The sequence below is a fragment of the Microcaecilia unicolor genome, chromosome 5 (genome assembly GCF_901765095.1).
Source record: "Microcaecilia unicolor chromosome 5, aMicUni1.1, whole genome shotgun sequence".
In the NCBI taxonomy this organism is placed as follows: domain Eukaryota; kingdom Metazoa; phylum Chordata; class Amphibia; order Gymnophiona; family Siphonopidae; genus Microcaecilia; species Microcaecilia unicolor.
Window position 1 is genome coordinate 11725796 of NC_044035.1, and position 25127 is coordinate 11750922.

At 44.2% G+C, this 25127-nt stretch overlaps 1 protein-coding gene across 1 annotated transcript in view; it reads right to left on the minus strand.

The window, feature by feature from the left end:
- LOC115471042 (inactive pancreatic lipase-related protein 1-like) overlaps positions 1–25127 on the minus strand; it is a 56109-nt gene that overhangs the window by 18050 nt on the left and 12932 nt on the right. The window contains exon 3 of the mRNA XM_030204710.1: positions 5591–5716. Coding sequence (XP_030060570.1) covers positions 5591–5716 — 126 coding nt within the window. The remainder of the gene's footprint in view (positions 1–5590; positions 5717–25127) is intronic.

Sequence of the window (25127 nt, forward strand, 5' to 3'; positions counted from 1 at the left end):
GGAAACCACACAGGGAGGCAGCTCAGGGCTGTGCTTAGTACCACAGCTATCAACGAATAGTCCTAACCAAGTCAAACAGAAATCACACAGAGAGGTAGCTCAGGCTGAGCTAGTAGTCCCAGCTAAACGGAAGAGAAGTCCACTCGTGCCACGCAGAGAGGCAGCTCAAGGCTGAGGTAGTAGTCACAGCTAAACAGAATTATCACCCACTCGTGCCACACAGAGAGGCTGTTCAGGGCGGCGCTAGTAGTCACAGCTAGACAGAAGAGCAACCCGCTCAAACTCAAACAGAAACCTCACAGAGAGGACTCAAACAGAAAGAACACAAATAACTCAAGACCAAGCTACACAGCCATACAAAGGAACACTCACGGCTGTGCCACACAGCATCCAAGGATAAGGGGAAGCCACTCATAGGAACACTCTAGGCTGTACCATAGAGCACTCAGGGAAGAGGGAAGCCACTCATAGGAACAGTCTAGGTTGTACCATACAGCACTCAAGGATAAAGGGATGCCACTCAAAGGAATACACAAGGCTGTGCCACACGACACTCAAGGATAAAGGGAAGCCACTCATAGGAATACACAAGGCTGTCCCACATGACACTCAAGGATAAAGGGAAGCCACTCAAAGGAATACACAAGGCTGTGCCACAGGGTCTCAAATAACAGACACTAGAGACAAAGGGAGAAAGCAGGCAAAAAGGAAAGGCTGTTTTTACAAACACAACTCAGATAAGGCGCAGTGATCACAAGAGGCAGAAAACAAACACAGCAGACAAGGAGATAACGTAGGCTAAAGGGAAAGGCAGCTTTTAATACATGTCAGCAAAGGAGTAGTGCTCATAAGAGCCAGGTAACAAACACAGCACACAAAGGATTAAAGCAGACTAAAGGGAAAAGCTGCTTCTAAATACATAAGTCAGAAAGAAGCAGTGCTCACAAGAACCAAATAATAAATACTGCAGACAAAGGGTTAAAGCAGACAAAAGGAAAAACAAACAAACAAAGAAAGAACAATCTTACCAGAACTCAAACAGCACACACAGCTGGGTAGGGAAAGGGAAGGCAGGTAGAGGGAGAGAGCAGACACAGCTGCACGGAATCAAAGTAATCAAGGAAAGAAGCTGGCAACAACTGGCTCTTTGAACAGTAAAAGGTAACAAGGGAAACCACACAGGGAAAAAAAACAGGTTTTCCTAGAGAAAGAACAGGTTTTCCTAGAGAGCATAGCTAACAGGAAAGTAATCCATTCAGGTTCAAACCAGAACCACACACAGGGAAACAGAACAGGGCTTTGCTTGAGAGCAAAGCTAACAGGAAAGTAATCCATACAGGTTCAAACCAGAACCACATACACAAGGAAACAGAACAGGACTTTGCTTGAGAGCAAAGCTAACAGGAAAGTAATCCAAACAGGTTCAAACCAGAGTGGAGTGGAGGAGTGGCCTAGTGGTTAGGGTGGTGGACTTTGGTCCTGGGGAACTGAGGAACTGAGCTCGATTCCCGGCACAGGCAGCTCCTTGTGACTCTGGGCAAGTCACTTAACCCTCCATTGCCCCATGTAAGCCGCATTGAGCCTGCCATGAGTGGGAAAGCGCGGGGTACAAATGTAACAAAAAAAAAAACAAAAAAAACACACACACAGGGAAACAGAACAGGCTTTGCTGAAGAGCATAGCTAACAGGAAAGTAATCCATTCAGGTTCAAACCAGAACCACATACACAAGGAAACAGAACAGGACTTTGCTTGAGAGCAAAGCTAACAGGAAAGTAATCCATACAGGTTCAAACCAAAATCACACACACAGGGCTCAGGGCTGTGCCTTGACCAATTCCCTCAGAATCAAACAACAACAGTACAACTAGAAAAGAGAAAATAGACCTGTTGCAAAGGCCCCGCATGAAAGTTCTCAGGTCCTTATAAAGGAGTTGGCTGATGATGTCACAAGTAGGAAATGAAGAAGAAGCAGGGAGACCAAAGCGAGGCTTGGCTAGCGGGAACATCAACAGCAGGGAAAGAGCAGTCTGGAGATGTCACAGAGCCAGATACTGAGAAACAATAGGTCTGGACAAAATGGCATGGCCCCAGCCATGACACTACTTATGCTTGTATATGAAGATTAGGCAGGCTTTATGCCCGGTATATAGGCAAATGATAATGTAAAAGGATTCTGAACCTTGTTTGCTGGGCACAGAAGCAGATGATCCTTCTGAGATTCCCCTTCTCTTGTCCAGGAAAGTTTCAACAAACACTTCTGTGATTTTAACTCTCTCAGGATTTTTAGTTTTGCCACTAGATACCGAGAAGGAATTTGATTGTGTACACTGGTATTTCATGTTTGCCACTTTGCACAAAATGGGCTTTGGCAACAAGTATCGCAGGTGATTGCAGCTCTGTGGAGGAGTGGCCTAGTGGTTAGGGTGGTGGACTTTGGTCCTGGGGAACTGAGGACCTGAGTTCGATTCCCACCCAGGCAGCTCCTTGTGACTCTGGGCAAGTCACTTAACCCTCCATTGCCCCATGTAAGCCGCATTGAGCCTGCCATGAGTGGGAAAGCGTGGGGTACAAATGTAACAAAAAAAAAAAAAAAACCTGAGAGCTCGGATTAAAGAGAATGGGGAATACTCCCAGGCTTTTGTGTTAGGTAGGGGGACTAGGCAAGGCTGTCACAGGTCACCACTCATTTTTGGTCTTACTCTGGAGCCTTTGGCAGAAAAGATCTGGAACAACCAGGGATACCAAACACGATGGAGAAATGGTCCAACATGTGTCCAATACATGCGCCCACACTACTGCAGGCCACTTTTTGCACACCTTTGTAAAAGGGTCCCTTATTTATTAGAGTACTTAAGCATCTATTTATTTATATGGTCATCTTTTAGCCATTTTTTTATTAAGCATTTGTGCTTAATTTTATAACTTGGGAGTTTTTACTACATTCTCTATTGAATACTATCAGTTTTATGATGTTCCTAATGTTTTCTGCCCCGATGAGATCATCAAAGGAGACAAAAGTTGGAAAACGACCATGGCCTCCAAAGATGAGAGAGACAACCTTAATACTTTAGAAACTTTTATTCAAAGACTCGACGCAGCACTGTGTTTCGGCCTATGGCCTGCTTCAGGAGTCTGTGAGTAATCAAATGTCCAAAATCATATCTTTTCAATAGAAATAATGCAAAGAGTGTGTCTTTAAAACACCTTTGTTGTAGTAGATGGAATTAGTTTTTTATGCCATACAAAAAATGCCAAGACCATCTACTACAACAAACATCTTTTTAAAGACCCACTTTTTGCATTATCTGTATTGAAAAGATACGATTTTGGACATTTGATTACTCACAGACTCCTGAAGCAGGCCATAGGCCGAAACACAGTGCTGTGTCGAGGTAATAGAGGTTCTAGTGAATATCCAGGGTTAATTTTGCCCGCAGTTGTCCGTGTTTAAAAAGATGCTGAACTCCGCGGGCTGAATATCGACCGGTTTGTTTGTTTTTTTTTATTTATTGAAAATTTTCATAACTTTACAAGCATTATACTTGCGACATGAAATACAGATATGATTAATACATATCTTTCAAGTGGAAACAAAATTAACTAAAGAAAAAACATTAATATTTCACCATATCTTCCTTTGACCACAATTAAAGAGGGAGGAGTCCAAATAGTTCAGGGGAACATAAAAAGAAGAAAAAAATATAAGGAAAGGCCTAGCCCTAAATACCACCATACAATACTTTATGTTGGTTTTATCATTTGACAAGCTTTTTCATATTTATAAATTCTCTCAATTGTGTTGGTACAAAAAACACATACTTTATATTTAGATATTTTATAACACACTTGCAAGGATAAGCAAGTAAGAAAGTTACCCCTAAAGACCTGGTTTCCTCTCTCATTTCCAGAAACTGTTTTCTTCTTTCTTGAGTGATTTTAGTCACGTCAGGAAATATCCACAATTTCTGTCCACAAAATTGTTGCTGTGTATTTTTAAAGTAAAGTTTTAATACAGCATCAAAGTCTTGTTCAAATACAAAGGATACAAGGAGGGTAGCTCTAGTTGTCACCTCGGACAGAGTCCTCCAATATCTGTGAAATATCATTCAATTCTTCAGCTTCCTCCAAAACACCTTCTCGATCTTTCTTTGTAGGTACAAAATAAATCTTGTTTATCGGCGGAATATTTTGAGCTGAAAATTTTAAGTTCTCCACAAGAAACTTTTTGAACAAATCATATGGTAACATTCCTTCTGGTTTGGGGAAATTAAGAATTCGCATGTTCAATCGCCTATTATAGTTTTCTATTTGTTCAATCCGTTGATGCATAGACATATTATCTTTCATCTCTGCAATGAATTTTTCATTAGTTTTCACAGCTTCTTCTTGAGAGTGTTTTTCCTGATCTTTTAAATCTTGCTTCAGCTTATCCAAAGATTGAGATAGCTGGCCTACAGTATTAGCAAGTTTTTTGGTCTCTTGAGTAGAATTTATTATTAAATCTTGCATTTGTAGCATTGACTGCCAAAGCATGTCAAGTGTTACCACTCTTGGCGGGGTCTCCCGCGTCGATTTACCTTCAACAGCCGACTCCAACTCTGGGAGGGGGTCCTCTCCGCTGGCCACACCGCCTCCGACTTCCGGAGCTTGTAGTTCAGCAACCCCTTCCCGAATCGCGGCTGGGCAGAGTGGAGCACCAACAGTCGGGAGAGACAAAGAGGTCTCAACTTCCAGCGACGTCTGAGCCCCTGCACTGGCGTCAAGCGGGTTTCCTCCTCCCGAATCACCTGATGGACGCCGAATTGCAAATCCGTCCAGAGTTCGCTGCATCGGGGAGGACGTAAGAGCCTGAGAAGGTAAGGCTCTCACCAACCCTTTTCGCTTGTGGGGCATTATTTTTTGAGGAAAATCAAGTTCAGCAGCAAATTGTTCTGAGCAGGTTTACAGCGTTCAGCGTGTCGGCGCCATCTTGACTCCGACCGGTTTGTTTTTAATTATATATGGGTATGTCTACTCTTTATACATTTTTAATTTAAAGTAACCTTGATGGTTACAACTGTTTGTACTTACATATTTTAACCTGATGCAGCCCTAATTTGGGGTAAAACATGGCCATTTTGTGTTACGGTTTTGAGTTTACTATAAAGGGTTGTAGTTCATGCAATAAATTTTGTAAAATAATCCTTTTCTCGTTGTTTCTGATCTACTCTAGTCCCCCATTTCTTTGGTTTGTGCTGACTTTTGCCTCTCTTGTTTTTCTGATTAGAAAATGTACATCTGCGCATGTTAATGTGTTCTAGAACTAGGTGGCTCCTTATAGAATTACCCCCCCAAAAGGGTAAGTTTATAAATGTTTCTCACACCAGAAAACCAAGCAGTTTCTTATTTTAAGTCTATTTTCTAAAAACACATGAAGGCACATTTTAGATAATGGGCTAGATGGATCTTTGGTCTGACCCAGTAGTCAGCTTTCATGTTTTTAGCTAGAAAATAAGAGAAGAATTCAGACGTTCAGGTTAGGATGTGGAGAATTCTCATAATATAAGTGCAAACATCTGGGCACCATGTGATGAAATCCTTTTCTTACCAGGCACATGTCTCTTATCCAGTTGCGATATTCATCATTAATATATCCCTGAATAATGAAGCGTGTCACTTTGTGTGGTCTAAAGCTGGAAGCAGTGATGGAGGACAGGTTTCTTGCAGAGATAACCTGGAGAGAAGATAGAGGGCACGTTGTAAAGAACAGAGGAATATTTATATGTTTTTTAATAGAGAAACATCTCAAGCCTGCTCATCAAACATAAGGAGGGTGATTTCAGAGGGGTTAGGAGCCATTTACGTGTGTAAGGATTGAGGAACCTTACTTTGATTACAGGTAACCAAATTTCATTTTGATTACAAGTACGGAAATTTCATTAGTCTCCATGCACAGTGGGTTAGGTTTCTAATTGTCTCAGTGGATAGGTTTTCTGGTTTTTGACCCCCTAAGAGAAGGAACTGTTTCCTGGACTGGTGACTCCCTCTATCCCTCCTCCCAAAGTCCAGCAATTCTCCTCCTTTTTTATCCATCTCCCCTGTCCAGTATCTCCACCCCCATCTCTAACACTACCCCCCAACTGGCATCTCTCGTTCCCTCCTGCAGGTCTGGCATTTCATCCTCTACCCCCCCCCCCCCCCCATTGCTCTGCATTCTCCCCCACTCTCCCCTTCCTTCCCCTCTCTCCCCTTCCACATATCTGGTTTATATACTCCCATATGTGTAGCATCTCTCCCTCTCTCCCCCATACCTGTGTGGCATCTTTCCATCTCCCCCTAAGTCTGCCATCTCTCTCTCCCCTCATGTCCAGCACCCTGCCCTCTCCTGATCCTACTCATATTCCTCTAAAAGGAGCGAGGAGGAGGCATCCAGGAAGACAGACTACTTCCTGCTGCCTAAGGTTTTACTCTGCTGCTGTCCTGCTTCCTCTGATGCAACTTCCTGTGGGTCGCTAAATAGCAGAGAGAAGCCCCAGGCAACAAGAATAGTGTGTTTTCCTGGATGTCAATGACTCATTGATTTTAGAGGACCACGGGGTAGAAGAGATGAGTGAGAGATGCTGCTGAACCTATGGGCACCTGAGGATGAAGAAAGAAATACACTGAGGGTTGCTAGATTCAAGAGAGAGAGGGAAGGAAGGGCGACATAGTTGCAGGACCGCTGGGGCAGAAAGACTGAAGGCAGAAAAAAATGGCTTTTCTGAAGCCAGTTTTAATGCTGTGCCTGCAGCCGGTCTGTCCGTTTAAAACCATCCAAGCTGACTGAAAACCGGCTAGTTGGCTACCATTAGGGGTATGACCTAGCAGGAACCCCACTAGGCCATCTCCCTCAGTTCCTTTTATGTATGACTAGTAAAAAAAGGCCCGTTTCTGGAGCCAATGAAACGGGCGCTAGCAAGGCTTTCCTCTGGCCCCCCCACCCAACGCACCTTCATCGTCAGTGACGCCACTGTGCCGCCCTGGCCGCTGTCAATGTGAGTGAATTGCTCCGCCCTCAACGTCATAACGTTTGACACAAGGGCGGGGCCCCGAGACTGTGTGTTTCGTGGCTTCAGAGCTTCGAACTTACGAACCTTGGCTTCAGTGACGTCAGACAATAGAACGTTGAAGGTGAGTTTTATATATATAGATATCTAATGCCTTGACAGGAAAATTTCAACAAACACTTCTGTGATTTTAACTCTCTCAGGATTTTCCAATCCTCTGAGATCTGTAACCTGCACTACTCTGACGTTTCACACATTTCACAGATCAGAGAAAGCACTCTATAATCACTTTTTTGAAACCTCAGCTCTCTTTGCCCAAGTCCTATAATTGCAGCTGTTCCAGCAGAGAGGAAACTCATCCTCGTCCTCTCAATACAGATAGAGGAGAGACATAGGGTTTTTCCCTATATTAGCTCCTTTACAATCTCAGCCTTCTGTAGACAACTGCAGCCTTTCAGCAAACCTATCCAACACAATCCAATCCAATCCCCATTCCACTTTCTTTGTTTTTCATCTCTCACAACCCATCCCTGAACCTCACATAGCTTCCCTAGAGCCACTTCACTTGCTCTCGCTAGGCATCAAAGTGACTGACCATAAAAAATACCTCCCTTATAAGAACATAAGCATTGCCATACTGGGACAGACTGAAAGTCCATCAAGCCCAGTATCCTGTTTCCAACAGTGGCCAATCCAGGTCACAAGTACCTGGCAAGATCCCAAAAGAGTACAAAACATTTTATGCTGCTTGTCCTAGAAATAAGCAGTGGATTTTCCCAAGTCCATTTTTACTGTACACCACCTTGAGTGAATTCTTTCAAAAACGTGGTAAATAAATCCAACTAAATAAATAAATAATAGTGGCTTATGGACTTTTAGGAAGATATCCAAACCTTTTTTTAAACCCTAACTATTTTTACCACATTCTCTGGCAACAAATTCCAGAATTTAATTACACGTTGAGCGAAGAAATGTTTTCTCCGATTCGTTTTAAATTTACTACTTTGTAGCTTCATTCCATGCCCCCAAAGTCCTAGTATTTTTGGAAAGAGTAAACGAGCAATTCACATCTACTCATTCTATTCTACTCCATTATTTTATATACCTCTATCATATCTCCCCTCAGCCGTCTTTTCTCCAAGCTGAAGAGCCCTAGCCGCTTTAGCCTTTCCTTATACGGAAGTCACCCCATCCCTTGTACAGTTTGTGCCTTCCTTTAAACAAACTCTAATCATTTATTTTTAGCAGCTGTACTAATTGTATATGTACAATTTACATACTACTACTACTACTAATCATTTCTATAGCGCTACTAGACATATGCAGCGCTGTACACTTGAACATGAAGAGACAGTCCCTGCTCGACAGAGCCTACAATCTAATTAGGACAACAGGCCAAATAAGAGATAAGGACAAAGAGTAGCAAGATTCTGCACAGAATCCCAACAGTAGCAAGATTCCGGAATCCCAAAGAGTAGCAAGATTCCGTGCAGAATCCCAACAGTAGCAAGATTCCGGAATCCCAAACACTACTACTACTTATCATTTCTATAGTGCTACTAGACGTACACAGTGCTGTACACTTGAACATGAAGAGACAGTCCCTGCTCGACAGAGCCTACAATCTAATTAGGACAGACAAACAGGACAAACAAGAGATAAGGGAATATTAAAGTGAGGATGATAAAATATGGGTTCTGAACAAGTGAACAAGGGTTAGGAGTTAAAAGCAGCATCAAAAAGGTGGGCTTTTATCCTAGATTTGAAGACGGCCAGAGATGGAGCTTGACATACCGGCTCAGGAACTCTATTCCAGGCATATGGTGCAGCATATCCTCCCTCCTTTCTCCCCCTTGGGCATATCTTATAAACCGTGGTGGTTGAGGGGTGTAGTTGGAAGGCAAGAGTGATCCCCAGGTACTCTTGCTCTGTTCTCAAAAGGGCTGCCACGACTGGGGCATTGCTCCTGCCCTGACTACACTGCTAGACCACCAGGGATTGTAATGTAGTCCTGAGGGGGGCTACTCTTTGTATTCTGTTTCTTGTACTATGATTGCAAGTAACATAGTAAGTGATGGCAGATAAAGACCTGAATGGTCCTTCTAGTCTGCCCAACAGTCACATTCACTATCAATTCAAGATTAACTCAACAATAAAAGTGATATTATATACTTGATCATGGTCTTTCTTTGCTGTTTCTAGGACGTAGACTGTAGAAATTGTATAAATTTTAGGGTGCATTTATCCCTCCCAGTATAGTGGACCACCCACTAATACTTAGGAAGAAATGAACCACCCAAGGCTGCATCAGTTTGCTCTTTATTAGATATCTTACCAAGTACTTATACAATTAACAGATCAATGATATTTCACTGTGAGTACAGAATATTGCTACAGAAATTATCTCTATATCTAAGACTCCAAAGAATATACAAGCAACATGTGTCAGGTCCTCAAGGCAGGACCGGAATTCGTGAGCCCTTGGACCACTGCCGAGGAGCAGCAGAGGCAGGCAAGACCACCCTAGAACTGGATACAAGGAAGAGCAGGACTAGAACTCGGGACTGGAGTAGTAACAAAGGCAGGCAACTAGAACAGGCAGAAGCCATCGTGGAAGCTGGCACAAAACAAGCGGGAGCCATCTTAGATGCTGGCTCCTCAGAGAGGCGTAGCCCACACAGGTGAGGTCTAGTGAAGCAATCAGCACACAGAGACAGAGACAAGACTAACACAGAAACAGATAGAAGCCAGCATAGATGCTGACCCCCAGAAATAAGGTAAGTCTGAGGGTGGTCACGACCACAGGCGTGACAACATGCACAATCACTTGGTTATGGGAATATAGTACCCCAGCTACACATAGGTGTTTTCTGGGACTGAGTCTTTAATGTTATATTTTACCACTCAAAGCCAATTAGTAGATATAAAAGAGTCATGGCTACTTATGAGAAAGCAATCAGATTACTTGCCAATTCAGATACAATTAATTGGTTTCTCATAGGAGAGAGCAGCTCAGCTGTCTCTCTGGCTTGAAGTAGGAAGTACACTCATTTTTATATGTCCATTCAGGATACGGATAATATGACAGTGAGCACACCTTATTGGATCTATGCTAATGTAATGGTTAACACTGATTGGCTATGGTAATGAGTTGGTTAGTTCTTCTGGGAAATGCTAATAATGGACTAGCTTTTACTGGAAGACTCACGTCATCTTCCTCAAAACACTTTCTGTGGCGCCTGGTCATCTTCCTGAGAAGCCATCTTGTTCTGTTTTTCAAGAACATCTGTAACCACCATATTGCCACATTCATGCAACTCTGCAAGTTAGACCCCCACCCTTCCTTATTCTTGCAGATGTCTACTTGCTCTGCAGTGTCTCAATAGCTCATGAGCCTTTGAGCAACACTGAAGTTCAAGTCAGAGTCACAGGCCTTTAAGTTTTTCTCTCATTTTAGATCCTGAACCTAAGTCAGGCCTTGAACCAAATAATAATAATATTCATATCCCCACTTGAAGGTCTATTTAAACACGACCTTCACCAAATATGGTTAAGGCTAATGCTCCTTGCTAACGACCTAGTCCTGCACCTAGGTGTTTGCTCTCACTTCAAAATCTTGAGCTAACTCCATGTTGCTATGAGCTCAACAAACATATGATTAGTACTCTGATTGCAGGCTGTCTTGGGTTGCAGGTATCCAGAATCCCTAAGCAGGTTGGGATTCCCGAGCCTTACTTAACCCGTCATGGCCACCCAATCATGAGCACTAAGAAGCGGATAGTAAATAGGAGAGGCACTAATAAGGGGGATCTTTGTGTTTAACATTGCCAATGGTGTAACTAAAAATAGGCTGAAGCAACCGTTAGGGCTTCCAACATAGAGCAAAATGGTAGCAACAATTTCTATGGGTAATTCCCATATACCTTATACCATATACCAAAGGAAGAGAACCTAAGAAAAAAAATAATACTAAGAAGGGTCATACTATGGTTGGATATACTAATAGAGGTTACACTTATAGCTAAATAATTGTATAGCTAAATGACATGTAGACATGGGTTTCAATGTCTGTAGCATGTAAAACATCTTGCATTTGCACATACATTGTAATATCTTGGTCAGGGTTAAGGTTTGGTGTTATTCTCGTACAAGTGGTATCAGTTCAAATTCCATAAATGGCAATTGTGAATCTCAAATTATTTATCTCCTGATTTGCTTGGCTCTATTGTGCTGGAGGTTCTGGTTCTGAGATGTCTCCAGTTGTGATTCTGAGTCCTGTGCTTTACTGTACTTTATCTTTCAGATGAACCCAAGATGTATGGTTCTCAAACCTGGCTGTAGTAGAGGTCACAGCTTCAACTTTAAATGGGTATAAGTTCTATGGGCTAGGTCTCCTATTTTCAAGAACTTGGGGTTTGCAGAATCATCAACACCCTGATCTTTATCTTTATCTTATTTCCCCACTTTTGGCTTGTGAATGCTGAGAGAAGTAAGACAAAGATGTTATTATTGATTATAAATGGTCATAGAACACTGGGGATAAGAGAGCACAGGATATAAATAGAAAAGGTCAAAGTCAAAGTAGAAAACTAAAGTGTAGAAAACTAAAATCCATAATTATTAGGTTGCAAGGTCCATGTGTTTGATGTCTTTTCAGAAGTCAGTGTCGCTCTCTGTTATTGGGAAGGCGCTGTAGGTCCACAGTTGCGGTATAGTCTGCACGGTCATGGTTACACATGGGAAATGGCTCTGTCCTTATGCTTCAACTACTGGAGAAGCCATCAAAGCCCATTCCAACCTATCCAAATCGGTCTTGTCATTTGCAGGACACAGACCGTAAAAGTCTGCCCGGCATTGTCCTCACATTCCAAATTTCTTGAGTTTCCGTCAAAGCTCTGTATAGCGTATCCTAAACCAGATCGCCACATACAAAACTCAGACCATACAAGCCAGCCCACCACCGGCCTTAGTTGATACAGCCAGAGTTGCCATCTAAGCACCACTTGACAAGAAAACACATATGCAACACCCCCTTTTCACACAATAAGTTTAGTAAGTTGCATATGGCTGTGACCCTTCTCCTATAGCACACATTGAGCTCAGGGTGAGGCTGCTAGAGAGAACATGAAAAAGCGAAAATACATACCTGCAGCAGGTATTCTCCGAGGACAGCAGGCTGATTGTTCTCAAATGTGGGTTGACGTCTGTGTCCTCTAGGGAATCAGCAATTTTGAAAGCTATACATAAAAAATTTTGCCAGAGTCTTCTGGCGCGCGTGCAGCATGCACCGCGCATGCGCAGCGGTCTTCCCGCCTGTCGCATGAGCGTTCCCGCTCAGTTTAATCAAAAAGCAAATAAACACCAACTCCAAAAGGGGAGGAAAGCGGGTTTGTGAGAACAATCAGCCTGCTGTCCTTGAAGAATACCTGCTACAGGTATGTACCTTCGCTTTCTCCGAGGACAAGCAGGCTGCTTGTTCTCACTGATGGGGTATCCCTAGCATCCAGGCTCACTCAAAACAATGAACATTGGACAACTGGGCCTCGCAACGGCGAGGACATAACATAGATTGACCTGAAACCATAAACAACTAACTGAGAGTGCAGCCTGGAACAAAACAAAAATGGGCCTAGGGGAGTGGAGTTGGATTCTAAACCCCGAACAGATTCTGCAGCACCGACTGCCCAAACCAGCTGTCGCATCGGATATCCTGCTGAAGGCAGTAGTGAGATGTGAATGTGTGGACTGATGACCATGTTACAGCCTTGCAAATCTCCTCAATAGAGGCTGACTTTAAGTGAGCCACTGACGCAGCCAAGGCTCTAACATTATGAGTCGTGACATGGCCCTCCAGAGTCAGCCCAGCTTGGCATAAGTGAAGGATATGCAATCTGCTAGCCAACTGGAGATTGTACGTTTTCGATGGTGACTCCCCTCCTGTTGGGATCAAAAGAGAGAAATAACTGAGCGGACTGTCTAAAGGGCTTCGTCCGCTCCACGTAAAAGGCCAATGCTCTCTTGCAATCCAAGGTGTGCAAACTGCTTTCGCCAGGGCGGGTATGAGGACGGGGAAAGAATGTTGGCAAGACAACTGACTGATTAAGATGGAACTCCGACACCACCTTTGGTAGGAACTTAGGGTGCATGCGGAGGACTACTCTGTTGTGATGAAACTTGATATAAGGTGCATGCACTACCGAGGCCTGAAGCTCACTGACTCTACGAGTTGAAGTAAATGCCACCAAGAAAATGGCTTTCCAGGTCAAGTACTTCAGATGGCAAGAATTCAGTGGCTCAAAACAAGCTTTCATCAGCTGGGTGAGAACGACATTGAGATCCCACGACACTGGTGGAGGTTTGACAGGGGGCTTTGACAAAAGCAAACCTCTCATGAAGCGAACAACTAAAGGCTGTCCAGAGATAGGCTTACCCTCTACACGGAGGTGATATGCACTAATCGCACTAAGATGAACCCTTACGGAGTTGGTCTTGAGACCAGACTCTGACAAGTGTAGAAGGTACTCAAGCACAGTGGCGTACCAAGGGGGGGGCGGTGGGAGCGGTCCGCCCCGGGTGTCAGTGGGTGGGAGGGTGATCCACTTCGCTCCCGCTGCTCCCACCCTACCTTTAAAAAACGTTTTTTGAAGCGTCGTTGCAGGCAGCGCCTCGCGTCTGCCCTGCTGGTAAAAGAAGTAAATCTCTTCGCTTCGAAGTTCGTCGTCGTCGGGCCTCACTATGTCCCGCCCTCCTCTGAGGTAACTTCCTATTTCCGCGAGAGCGGGACATAGTGAGGCCCGATGACGACGAACTTCAAAGCGAAGAGATTTACTTATTTTACCAACAAGGCAGACCCGAGGCGCTGCCTGCAACGACGCTTCAAAAATTTTTTGTAAAGGTAGGGTGGGAGCACGAGAGTCGGGTCGGGGTGGGGGTCCTCAGATGGGAGAGGGGTATTATGGGGGTTCTTAGATGGGGAGGGGGGTTTCAGATGGGAGAAGGGGACTGGAGTGGGGAGGGGGTTCTCAGATGGGAGAGGGGTGTTGTGGGGGTTCTCACATGGGAAGGGGAGGGGGTTTTTATATGGGAGAACGGGACTGGGGTGGGGAGGGGGTTCTCAGATGGGAGAGGGGTGTTGTGGGGGTTCTTATATGGGGAGGGGGTTTTCAGATGGGAGAAGGGGACTGGAGTGGGGAGAGGGTTTTCAGATGGGAGAAGGGGACTGAGTGAGGAGGGGGTTCTCAGATAGGAGAGGGGTGTTGTGGGGGTTCTCACATGGGGAGGGGGTTTTCATATGGGAGAACAGGACTGGGGTGGGGAGGGAGGTCTCAGATGGGAGAGGGGTGTTGTGGGGGTTCTTAGATGGGGAGGGGGTTTTCAGATGGGAGAAGGGGACTGGAGTGGGGAGGGGGTTCTCAGATGGGAGAGGGGTGTTGTGGGGGTTCTCACATGGGGAGGGGAGGGGGTTTTCATATGGGAGAACGGGACTGGGGTGGGGAAGGGGGTCTCAGATGGGAGAGGGGTGTTGTGGGGGTTCTCACATGGGGAGGGGAGGAGGTTTTTATATGGGAGAAGAGGACTGGGGTGGGGAGGGGGTTCTCAGATGGGAGAGGGGTGTTGTGGGGGTTGTTAGATGGGGAGGGGGTTTTCAGATGGGAGAAGGGGACTGGAGTGGGGAGGGGGTTTCCAGATGGGAGAAGGGGACTGGGGTGGGGGGGAGGTTCTCAGATGGGAGAGGAGAGGGGTGTTCTGGGGGTTCTCAGATGGGAGAAGGGGTGGGAAGGGGGTTCTCAGATGGGAGGAGGGGGCTCTCAAATGGGAGAAGGGGGTTGGAACTGGGGTCTGAGAAGGGGTCATGACAGAAAATGGGGCATGCCTGGGTCAGGTGGGAGAATGGGTCGGGCTGAAAAGGGGGGCAAGGCATGTGGATGAAGGGGGCTGAAACTGGGGGCTGAAGGAGGGTAGGTGGGATAAGGGGGCTAGTACTGGGACTGGGGGCTGAAAGGCGGCAGGGGCTGAAATTGTGGGGACTGGGGGCTGAAAAGGAGACAGGGAGAAGTGGCTGGGGCTGAAGCTCAGGACTGGTGACAGAAAAGGGCTGGGGTTGAAACTGGGGGCTAAAAAGGGGACAGGGAGAAGTGGCTGGGGGCTAAAGCTCGGGACTGGTGGGAGAAAAGGACTGGGGCTGAAACTGGGAACTGGTGGGATAGTGGGGCTGGAACTGGGGGCTGAAAAAAAAAGGGGCAGAGAGGGGACAGATCCTGGATGGAAGGGGGAGTGAGAGGGAGGGCAGACCCTAGATGGGAGAGGGAGGGCAAATGGTGGATTGAGCGGACAGAGAGAAAGGGCAGATAGTGGATGGAAGCGATAGAAAGGGCAGACAGTGAATGGAAGGGGGAGAGAGAGAGGGAAGACAGGGGCAGATGGTAGATGGAAGACTCAGAGATAGAGGGCAGATGTAGATGGAAGAGGCAGGGAGAGAGGGCAGACACTGGATGGCAGAGAGAGAAGAAAGACAGATGCTGGATGGAAGGAAGACAGTGAAAAGAAGATGAGGAAAGCAGAAACCAGAGACAACAAACTGTAAATAAAATATATATTTTTATTTTTTTTGCTTTAGGATAAAGTAGTATTGTAGCTGTGTTAATGTTTATAATAGAACGTAAACAAGGTAATCTTTTTATTGGACTAATTCTAATACATTTTGACTTAACTTTCAGAGACCAAAACCCCCTTCCTCAGGTCAGGATAGGATACTGTAACAGTACTATACTGTATTGACCTGAGGAAGGAGATTTTGGCCTCTGGAAGCCAAATGTATTAGTCCAATAAAATGGTATTATTTTATTTTCTGTATTTGTTTTATTTCTATTTGTTAATTTGTAAAGTGGTGATTGGTATTTGTTAGTTTTTTCAAATTTACATCTGCTGTCTTTATATTTTGCACAGTACTAGGGGACATTTTCTGTTTCTGTGGTGTTGCATTGTATGCAGAGTCTGGCATCTTGGGGGTTCAGTTTAATTTTTGTCTAAATAGAAAGTTTATTATTGCTTATTCTATAGTGGATTAGGGTGTATCTGTGTTTGTGAAAAAGACATGGCTTTCGGTTGGCATTGACTGTGCAAGATGGACGATCTGTGTTCTGCCTGGTTTCGTTTACAGTAGGTGAATTGATGTTCTAGTGCTCACTGTAGTGTTTAAGATGCTTTCCTTTTCCTTGTGTGACTTGTAGAAATTATTGCTTATGGTATGCTAGAATTGCTCTATAGGTCATGAGTGTTTTATATTCTTGGCATGCCTAGTACTAGATTTTGGAGGGGGGTGTTAAAAAAATGACCGGCCCCGGGTGTCAACTACCCTAGGTACGCCACTGCTCAAGCAGGGTCTGTGTAGGACAAGAAAGAAGATCTAGGGCCTTGCTGTCACACCAGACGGCAAACCTCCTCCATTTGAAAGAGTAACACCTCTTTGTGGAATCTTTCCTGGAAGCAAGCAAGACTTGGAAGACGCCCTCTAAAAGAACCAAGGGGGCAAATTCTAGGTTCTCAACATCCAGGCCATGAGAACCAGAGACTGGAGGTTGGGATGTAGAAGCGACCCTCATTCTGAGTGATGAGGGTTCGAAAACACTCCAATCTCCACGGTTCTTCAGAGGACAACTCCAGAAGAAAAGGGAACCAAATCTGACGCGGCCAGAAGGGTGCAATCAGGATCATGGTTCCGCAGTCTTGCTTGAGTTTCAGCAAAGTCTTCCCTACTAGAGGTATGGGAGGATACGCATACAGAAGCCTGTCACCCAATGTAGGAGAAAGGCATCTGACGCTAGTCTGTCGTGGACCTGAAGCCTGGATCAGAACTGAGGGAGTTTGTGATTTACCTGAGTGGCAAAAAGATCCACCGAGGGGGTGCCCCACGCTTGGAAGATTTTGCGGACTAGTCATTCACATGGACTCCAGAGCACCCTCCTCCAAGGTGCTCTTCACCAGCCAATCGTCGAGATAAGGAAACACATGCACTCCCAACTACAGCTAGGCATTTGGTAAACACTCTGGGCGCAGACGCCAGGCCAAAAGGCAGTACACGGTACTGAAAGTGCTGTGCTCCTAGCTGAAATTGAAGATACTTCCTGTGAGCTGGGAGTATCGAGATGTGAGTGTAGGCATCCTTTAAGTCCAGAGAGCATAGGCAATCGTTTTCCTGAATTATGGGAAGAAGGGTGCCCAGGGAAATCATCCTGAACTTTTCTCGGATTAGAAATTTGTTCAGGGCCCTTAGGTCTATGATGGGACGCATCCCCCCTGTTTTCTTCTGCACAAAGAAGTACCTGGAATAGAATCCCAGCCCTTCTTCCCCTGCTGGAACTGGTACGACTGCTTGGGCCTGTAAAGGGCGGAGAGTTCCTCTGCAAGTACCTGTTTGTGCTGGGAACTGTAAGAATAGCTCCTGGTGGACAATTTGGAGACTTGGATTCCAGATTTAGGGTGTATCCTGACCGGACTATTTGAAGAACCCACCGATCGGAGGTTACGAGAGGCCACCTTTGGTGAAAAAATATCAACCTCCCCCCGACAGTCAAGCTGTCCGGCATGGACACTTTTTCTGAGGCAATGCTGCACTGGAGCCAGTCAAAAGCCCGTCCCTTGCTTTTGCTGGGGAGCCGCGGAGGCCTTAGGTGCACGCTGTTGACGAGAACGAGCGTGCTGGGACTGAGTCTGGACAGGCTGCCGAGAAGCAGGAGTGTACCTACGCCTAGCATAGCAATAGAGAGCACTCTTCTTCCCTCCAAAAAACCTCCTAGATGAGGAGGTAGTAGCAGAAGACGCCCGGCGGGAGAGAGAATCTGTAGCACCATTGTGTTTATTGAGCTAGTCAACCAGATCCTCTACTTCCTCACCAAAAAGGTTATCCTCCCAGCAAGGAACATCCGCCATCCGCTGCTGGACCGAATGATCCAGGTCAGAGACATGCAGCCATGACAGTCTGCGCATCACTATACCTTGGGCAGCACGGGATAAGAATGAGGAGAAAATACTGAAAACAGATAAGTGACGGTCTGGGTGTATAACATGTATAAAAGTGTTAATTTTTGTGGCGCTTATTTTGTAAACAGTGAATGTATGTGTATAAGAGGGGGGATTTGTTTGTAATAAATTGAAGGAGAAAAGAAAAAATGTCTGCAGCACGTTTTTGTGATTGACTATATTTATTTATTTTATTGCACTTGTATCCCACATTTTCCTACCTATTTGCAGGCTCAATGTGGCTTACAGAAAAATGTTATGGCAACGCCACTCCAGGGAAGAAGATACAGTTGGTATTACAGTGAGATCGAGGATCAAAAAGAAGACCTAAGTAGACAGTAATAGAAAGGTGCCATTCAGAGTAAGGTGGAGTGGTGCGGGGTTATTGATCGCGCTCTGGTTGAAACTAGTTTATCCCCATTTAGTGTTAACTTAGTTAAAATTTAATGCCAAGAAGTGTAGAGCGATGCACTTGGGGTGCGGAAACCCAAAAATGAGATACCGGATAGGAGGGGAGAGAATAGTAAGTTCAACTCAGGAGAGAGACCTTGGGGTGTTGCTGTTGGAGGATCTGAAGGTGAAGAAACAATGCAACAAGGCGACGGCCGTGGCCAGAAGGATGCTAGGCTGTGTAGAGAGGGGCATAACCAGCAGAAGAAAGGAGGTGTTGATGCCCCTCTACAAGTCATTGGTGAGGCCCCACTTAGAGTATTGTGTTCAGTTCAGGAGGCTGTATCTTGCTAAAGATGTAAAAAGACTGGAAGCGGTGCAAAGAAAACCTACAAAAATGGTATGGAATTTGCGTTGCAAACAGTACGAGGAGAGACTTGCTGACCTGAACATGTATACCTTGGAGGAAAGGAGAAACAGGGGTGATATGATACAGATGTTCAAATATTTGAAAGGTATTAATCCGCAAACGAACCTTTTCCGGACACGGGAAGGCGGTAGAACTAAAGGACATGAATTCAGGTTGAAGGGGGGAAGACTCAGGACTAATGTCAGGAAGTATTTTTTCACAGAGAGGGTGGTGGATATGTGGAATGCCCTCCCGCGGAAGGTGGTGGAGATGAAAACGGTAATGGAATTCAAACATGCGTGGGATAAACACAAAGGAATCCTGTTTAGAAGGAATAGTTCCGTGGAATCTTCGCGGAGATTGGGTGGTGATGCCGGTAAATGGAAACAAAACGAGAGCTGGGCAGACTTCTACGGTCTATGCCCTGATCGTGACTGAATAGATAGGGATGGGCTGGAGTCTAAATTTTAAGGGGCTTCAATGTTAGCTTCACAACTTAGTACAAGAATAGTGCTGGGCAGACTTCTACGGTCTGTGCCCTGAGAAAAGCAAGGACAAATCAAACTCGGGTATACATATAAAGTATCACATACCATGTAAAATGAGTTTACATTGTTGGGCAGACTGGATGGACCGTACAGGTCCTTATCTGCCCTCATTTACTATGTTACTATATGTTACTATGTTACTCTTTGGGGTTCTACATGGAATGTTGCTACTAATTGGGATTCCAGAATCTTGTAACTCTTTAGGATTCCAGAATCTTCAGAACTTTTAGTGCAAGAACAGTGCTGGGCAGACTTCTATGGTCTGTGCCCTGAGAACAGCAAGGACCAATCAAACTCGGGTATACATATAAAGTATCACATACCATGTAAAATGAGTTTACATTGTTGGGCAGACTGGATGGACCGTACAGGTCCTTATCTGCCCTCATTTACTATGTTACTATATGTTACTATGTTACTCTTTGGGGTTCTACATGGAATGTTGCTACTAATTGGGATTCCAGAATCTTGTAACTCTTTAGGATTCCAGAATCTTCAGAACTTTTAGTGCAAGAACAGTGCTGGGCAGACTTCTATGGTCTGTGCCCTGAGAACAGCAAGGACCAATCAAACTCGGGTATACATATAAAGTATCACATACCATGTAAAATGAGTTTACATTGTTGGGCAGACTGGATGGACCGTACAGGTCCTTATCTGCCCTCATTTACTATGTTACTATATGTTACTATGTTACTCTTTGGGGTTCTACATGGAATGTTGCTACTAATTGGGATTCCAGAATCTTGTAACTCTTTAGGATTCCAGAATCTTCAGAACTTTTAGTGCAAGAACAGTGCTGGGCAGACTTCTATGGTCTGTGCCCTGAGAACAGCAAGGACCAATCAAACTTGGGTATACATATAAAGTATCACATACCATGTAAAATGAGTTTACATTGTTGGGCAGACTGGATGGACCGTACAGGTCCTTATCTGCCCTCATTTACTATGTTACTATATGTTACTATGTTACTCTTTGGGGTTCTACATGGAATGTTGCTACTAATTGGGATTCCAGAATCTTGTAACTCTTTAGGATTCCAGAATCTTCAGAACTTTTAGTGCAAGAACAGTGCTGGGCAGACTTCTATGGTCTGTGCCCTGAGAACAGCAAGGACCAATCAAACTCGGGTATACATATAAAGTATCACATACCATGTAAAATGAGTTTACATTGTTGGGCAGACTGGATGGACCGTACAGGTCCTTATCTGCCCTCATTTACTATGTTACTATATGTTACTATGTTACTCTTTGGGGTTCTACATGGAATGTTGCTACTAATTGGGATTCCAGAATCTTGTAACTCTTTAGGATTCCAGAATCTTCAGAACTTTTAGTGCAAGAACAGTGCTGGGCAGACTTCTATGGTCTGTGCCCTGAGAACAGCAAGGACCAATCAAACTCGGGTATACATATAAAGTATCACATACCATGTAAAATGAGTTTACATTGTTGGGCAGACTGGATGGACCGTACAGGTCCTTATCTGCCCTCATTTACTATGTTACTATATGTTACTATGTTACTCTTTGGGGTTCTACATGGAATGTTGCTACTAATTGGGATTCCAGAATCTTGTAACTCTTTAGGATTCCAGAATCTTCAGAACTTTTAGTGCAAGAACAGTGCTGGGCAGACTTCTATGGTCTGTGCCCTGAGAACAGCAAGGACCAATCAAACTTGGGTATACATATAAAGTATCACATACCATGTAAAATGAGTTTACATTGTTGGGCAGACTGGATGGACCGTACAGGTCCTTATCTGCCCTCATTTACTATGTTACTATATGTTACTATGTTACTCTTTGGGGTTCTACATGGAATGTTGCTACTAATTGGGATTCCAGAATCTTGTAACTCTTTAGGATTCCAGAATCTTCAGAACTTTTAGTGCAAGAACAGTGCTGGGCAGACTTCTATGGTCTGTGCCCTGAGAACAGCAAGGACCAATCAAACTCGGGTATACATATAAAGTATCACATACCATGTAAAATGAGTTTACATTGTTGGGCAGACTGGATGGACCGTACAGGTCCTTATCTGCCCTCATTTACTATGTTACTATATGTTACTATGTTACTCTTTGGGGTTCTACATGGAATGTTGCTACTAATTGGGATTCCAGAATCTTGTAACTCTTTAGGATTCCAGAATCTTCAGAACTTTTAGTGCAAGAACAGTGCTGGGCAGACTTCTATGGTCTGTGCCCTGAGAACAGCAAGGACCAATCAAACTCGGGTATACATATAAAGTATCACATACCATGTAAAATGAGTTTACATTGTTGGGCAGACTGGATGGACCGTACAGGTCCTTATCTGCCCTCATTTACTATGTTACTATATGTTACTATGTTACTCTTTGGGGTTCTACATGGAATGTTGCTACTAATTGGGATTCCAGAATCTTGTAACTCTTTAGGATTCCAGAATCTTCAGAACTTTTAGTGCAAGAACAGTGCTGGGCAGACTTCTATGGTCTGTGCCCTGAGAACAGCAAGGACCAATCAAACTCGGGTATACATATAAAGTATCACATACCATGTAAAATGAGTTTACATTGTTGGGCAGACTGGATGGACCGTACAGGTCCTTATCTGCCCTCATTTACTATGTTACTATATGTTACTATGTTACTCTTTGGGGTTCTACATGGAATGTTGCTACTAATTGGGATTCCAGAATCTTGTAACTCTTTAGGATTCCAGAATCTTCAGAACTTTTAGTGCAAGAACAGTGCTGGGCAGACTTCTATGGTCTGTGCCCTGAGAACAGCAAGGACCAATCAAACTTGGGTATACATATAAAGTATCACATACCATGTAAAATGAGTTTACATTGTTGGGCAGACTGGATGGACCGTACAGGTCCTTATCTGCCCTCATTTACTATGTTACTATATGTTACTATGTTACTCTTTGGGGTTCTACATGGAATGTTGCTACTAATTGGGATTCCAGAATCTTGTAACTCTTTAGGATTCCAGAATCTTCAGAACTTTTAGTGCAAGAACAGTGCTGGGCAGACTTCTATGGTCTGTGCCCTGAGAACAGCAAGGACCAATCAAACTCGGGTATACATATAAAGTATCACATACCATGTAAAATGAGTTTACATTGTTGGGCAGACTGGATGGACCGTACAGGTCCTTATCTGCCCTCATTTACTATGTTACTATATGTTACTATGTTACTCTTTGGGGTTCTACATGGAATGTTGCTACTAATTGGGATTCCAGAATCTTGTAACTCTTTAGGATTCCAGAATCTTCAGAACTTTTAGTGCAAGAACAGTGCTGGGCAGACTTCTATGGTCTGTGCCCTGAGAACAGCAAGGACCAATCAAACTCGGGTATACATATAAAGTATCACATACCATGTAAAATGAGTTTACATTGTTGGGCAGACTGGATGGACCGTACAGGTCCTTATCTGCCCTCATTTACTATGTTACTATATGTTACTATGTTACTCTTTGGGGTTCTACATGGAATGTTGCTACTAATTGGGATTCCAGAATCTTGTAACTCTTTAGGATTCCAGAATCTTCAGAACTTTTAGTGCAAGAACAGTGCTGGGCAGACTTCTATGGTCTGTGCCCTGAGAACAGCAAGGACCAATCAAACTCGGGTATACATATAAAGTATCACATACCATGTAAAATGAGTTTACATTGTTGGGCAGACTGGATGGACCGTACAGGTCCTTATCTGCCCTCATTTACTATGTTACTATATGTTACTATGTTACTCTTTGGGGTTCTACATGGAATGTTGCTACTAATTGGGATTCCAGAATCTTGTAACTCTTTAGGATTCCAGAATCTTCAGAACTTTTAGTGCAAGAACAGTGCTGGGCAGACTTCTATGGTCTGTGCCCTGAGAACAGCAAGGACCAATCAAACTCGGGTATACATATAAAGTATCACATACCATGTAAAATGAGTTTACATTGTTGGGCAGACTGGATGGACCGTACAGGTCCTTATCTGCCCTCATTTACTATGTTACTATATGTTACTATGTTACTCTTTGGGGTTCTACATGGAATGTTGCTACTAATTGGGATTCCAGAATCTTGTAACTCTTTAGGATTCCAGAATCTTCAGAACTTTTAGTGCAAGAACAGTGCTGGGCAGACTTCTATGGTCTGTGCCCTGAGAACAGCAAGGACCAATCAAACTCGGGTATACATATAAAGTATCACATACCATGTAAAATGAGTTTACATTGTTGGGCAGACTGGATGGACCGTACAGGTCCTTATCTGCCCTCATTTACTATGTTACTATATGTTACTATGTTACTCTTTGGGGTTCTACATGGAATGTTGCTACTAATTGGGATTCCAGAATCTTGTAACTCTTTAGGATTCCAGAATCTTCAGAACTTTTAGTGCAAGAACAGTGCTGGGCAGACTTCTATGGTCTGTGCCCTGAGAACAGCAAGGACCAATCAAACTCGGGTATACATATAAAGTATCACATACCATGTAAAATGAGTTTACATTGTTGGGCAGACTGGATGGACCGTACAGGTCCTTATCTGCCCTCATTTACTATGTTACTATAGGTTAAATGTTAAATTAAGCTGAAATGATGTTGTGTAGGGTTGCTGATGCTCTAGAAAAGAAAAAGGAGAACAGAATCCAAGGTAATCCCTTGAGGGCAAGAGATTAGGTAATTGAAGGGAGAATGTAATCCCGATAGACTGGGATTACTGAAAAAAGTCCCAGTGTAGAGTCACTAAGGGGAGTGACTGGGAGTGTTTATGAAACAAAATACAGAGGAAAATTGCCCCTGGAGAGAAGAGTGACAGGAGAGGTGGAGTTAAGAGATAATAAAAGAGGAGATTTTGAGGAAGAAGATGTCCTTTGTTACGCCTCTGACTAAAGGTACCTAGTGATCTCTGGTTGCCTTCAAGCCCCTGCCAAGTGACCAGAAAGGAAAAGGAGGATCCTGGAAACCCATCTACAATTGGGCAGAAATTAAGGAGCAGTTATTGCTGTTCTCGCAATAACTGGAGCAGGAGAAAGAGCTCTGGTAGGATTGGGGAGACCTATCCAGGAGGAACGCAGAGCAGAAAAGCATCTGCTCAAGGCCAGGGTGTGACCCAGTGAGGTGCACTCTTGGAAGGAGGACAGCCCTAGGCCCTAAAGGGGTCTGTGCCTGATGGAAGAGGAGAGATTGGGAGGAGAAATATAGCCTTGAAAACCGACACCTGGCTTTCAGGATAGGCATGGACAGGAGTATTTGTCTATATGTAACATTGACAGCACAACACCAGTAGCTGGGACATAAGGACAGAGCTGGGCGGACTTACATAAGTACATAAGTATTGCCATACTGGGATAGACCGAAGGTACATCAAGCCCAGCATCCTGTTTCCAACAGTGGCCAATCCAGGTCACAAGTACCTGGCAAGATCCCAAAACAGTACAATACATTTTATGCTGCTTATTCTAGAAATATGCAGTGGATTTTCCCAAATCCATTTTAATAATAGACTATGGAGTTTTCCTTTAGGAAGCCATCCAAACCTTTTTTAACCCTCGCTAAGCTAACTGCTTTTACCACATTCTCTGGCAACGAATTCCAGAGTTTAATTACACATTGAGTGAAGAAATATTTTCTCCGATTCATTTTAAATTTACTACTTTGTAGCTTCATTGTGTGCCCCCTCATCCTAGTATTTTTGGAAAGAGTTAGCAAGCGATTCACGTCTACCCG